The sequence below is a fragment of the Myotis davidii genome, unplaced genomic scaffold (assembly GCF_000327345.1).
Source record: "Myotis davidii unplaced genomic scaffold, ASM32734v1 scaffold1915, whole genome shotgun sequence".
Classification (NCBI taxonomy): Eukaryota; Metazoa; Chordata; class Mammalia; order Chiroptera; family Vespertilionidae; genus Myotis; species Myotis davidii.
This window is the reverse complement of record NW_006286237.1, coordinates 368,054-368,470: the sequence shown is the minus strand read 5'-3', so window position 1 is coordinate 368,470 and position 417 is coordinate 368,054. Positions and strand designations below refer to the sequence as shown.

Genomic DNA, 417 nt, shown 5'->3' with positions numbered 1-417 from the left:
AGGCGTCGGGGTCGTCCTCCTCGTCGTCCTCGTAGTAGTCCTCCTCTGTCAGGCACACGAGGTGGGGGGTGGGGGCGTCAGGCAGGCGCCCAGCCCGCAAGCACCGCCGGGGGTGGGGGGTGGGCAGGGCGCTCACCGTATTTACTCGTGGCGAGGATGTCCGACAGGAGCTGGCCTGCTAAGCCCCCGCCCTCCTCCTCGTCCTCCTGGTCCTCCTCCTCGTCCTCCCACATGTCATTGGAGTCGTCTGCTTGGGGAGGAAAAGCAGTTGCAGCCACACACGTTCCACCCCAACGTGAGCAGGCGCAATGGGTCCGTCTGTGACTGCGGCCTGCACCTCCCATGGGCAAACCGGCGGCAAATCCCCAGGAAGCTCGGAGGAAGGCGGGGGTCCTGGGGGCGGGCGGGGGGGTGGGG

The 417-nt window shown here is 68.3% G+C and overlaps 1 protein-coding gene across 1 annotated transcript in view; it reads right to left on the bottom strand.

Moving 5' to 3' along the window:
• The window catches only part of IPO9 (importin 9), a 21,014-nt gene that overhangs the window by 660 nt on the left and 19,937 nt on the right, over nt 1–417 (bottom strand). The window contains exons 22-23 of the mRNA XM_015559876.1: nt 137–247; nt 6–45 (exon numbers count right to left, since the gene is read on the bottom strand). Of these exons, the coding sequence (XP_015415362.1) occupies nt 6–45; nt 137–247 (151 nt within the window). The remainder of the gene's footprint in view (nt 1–5; nt 46–136; nt 248–417) is intronic.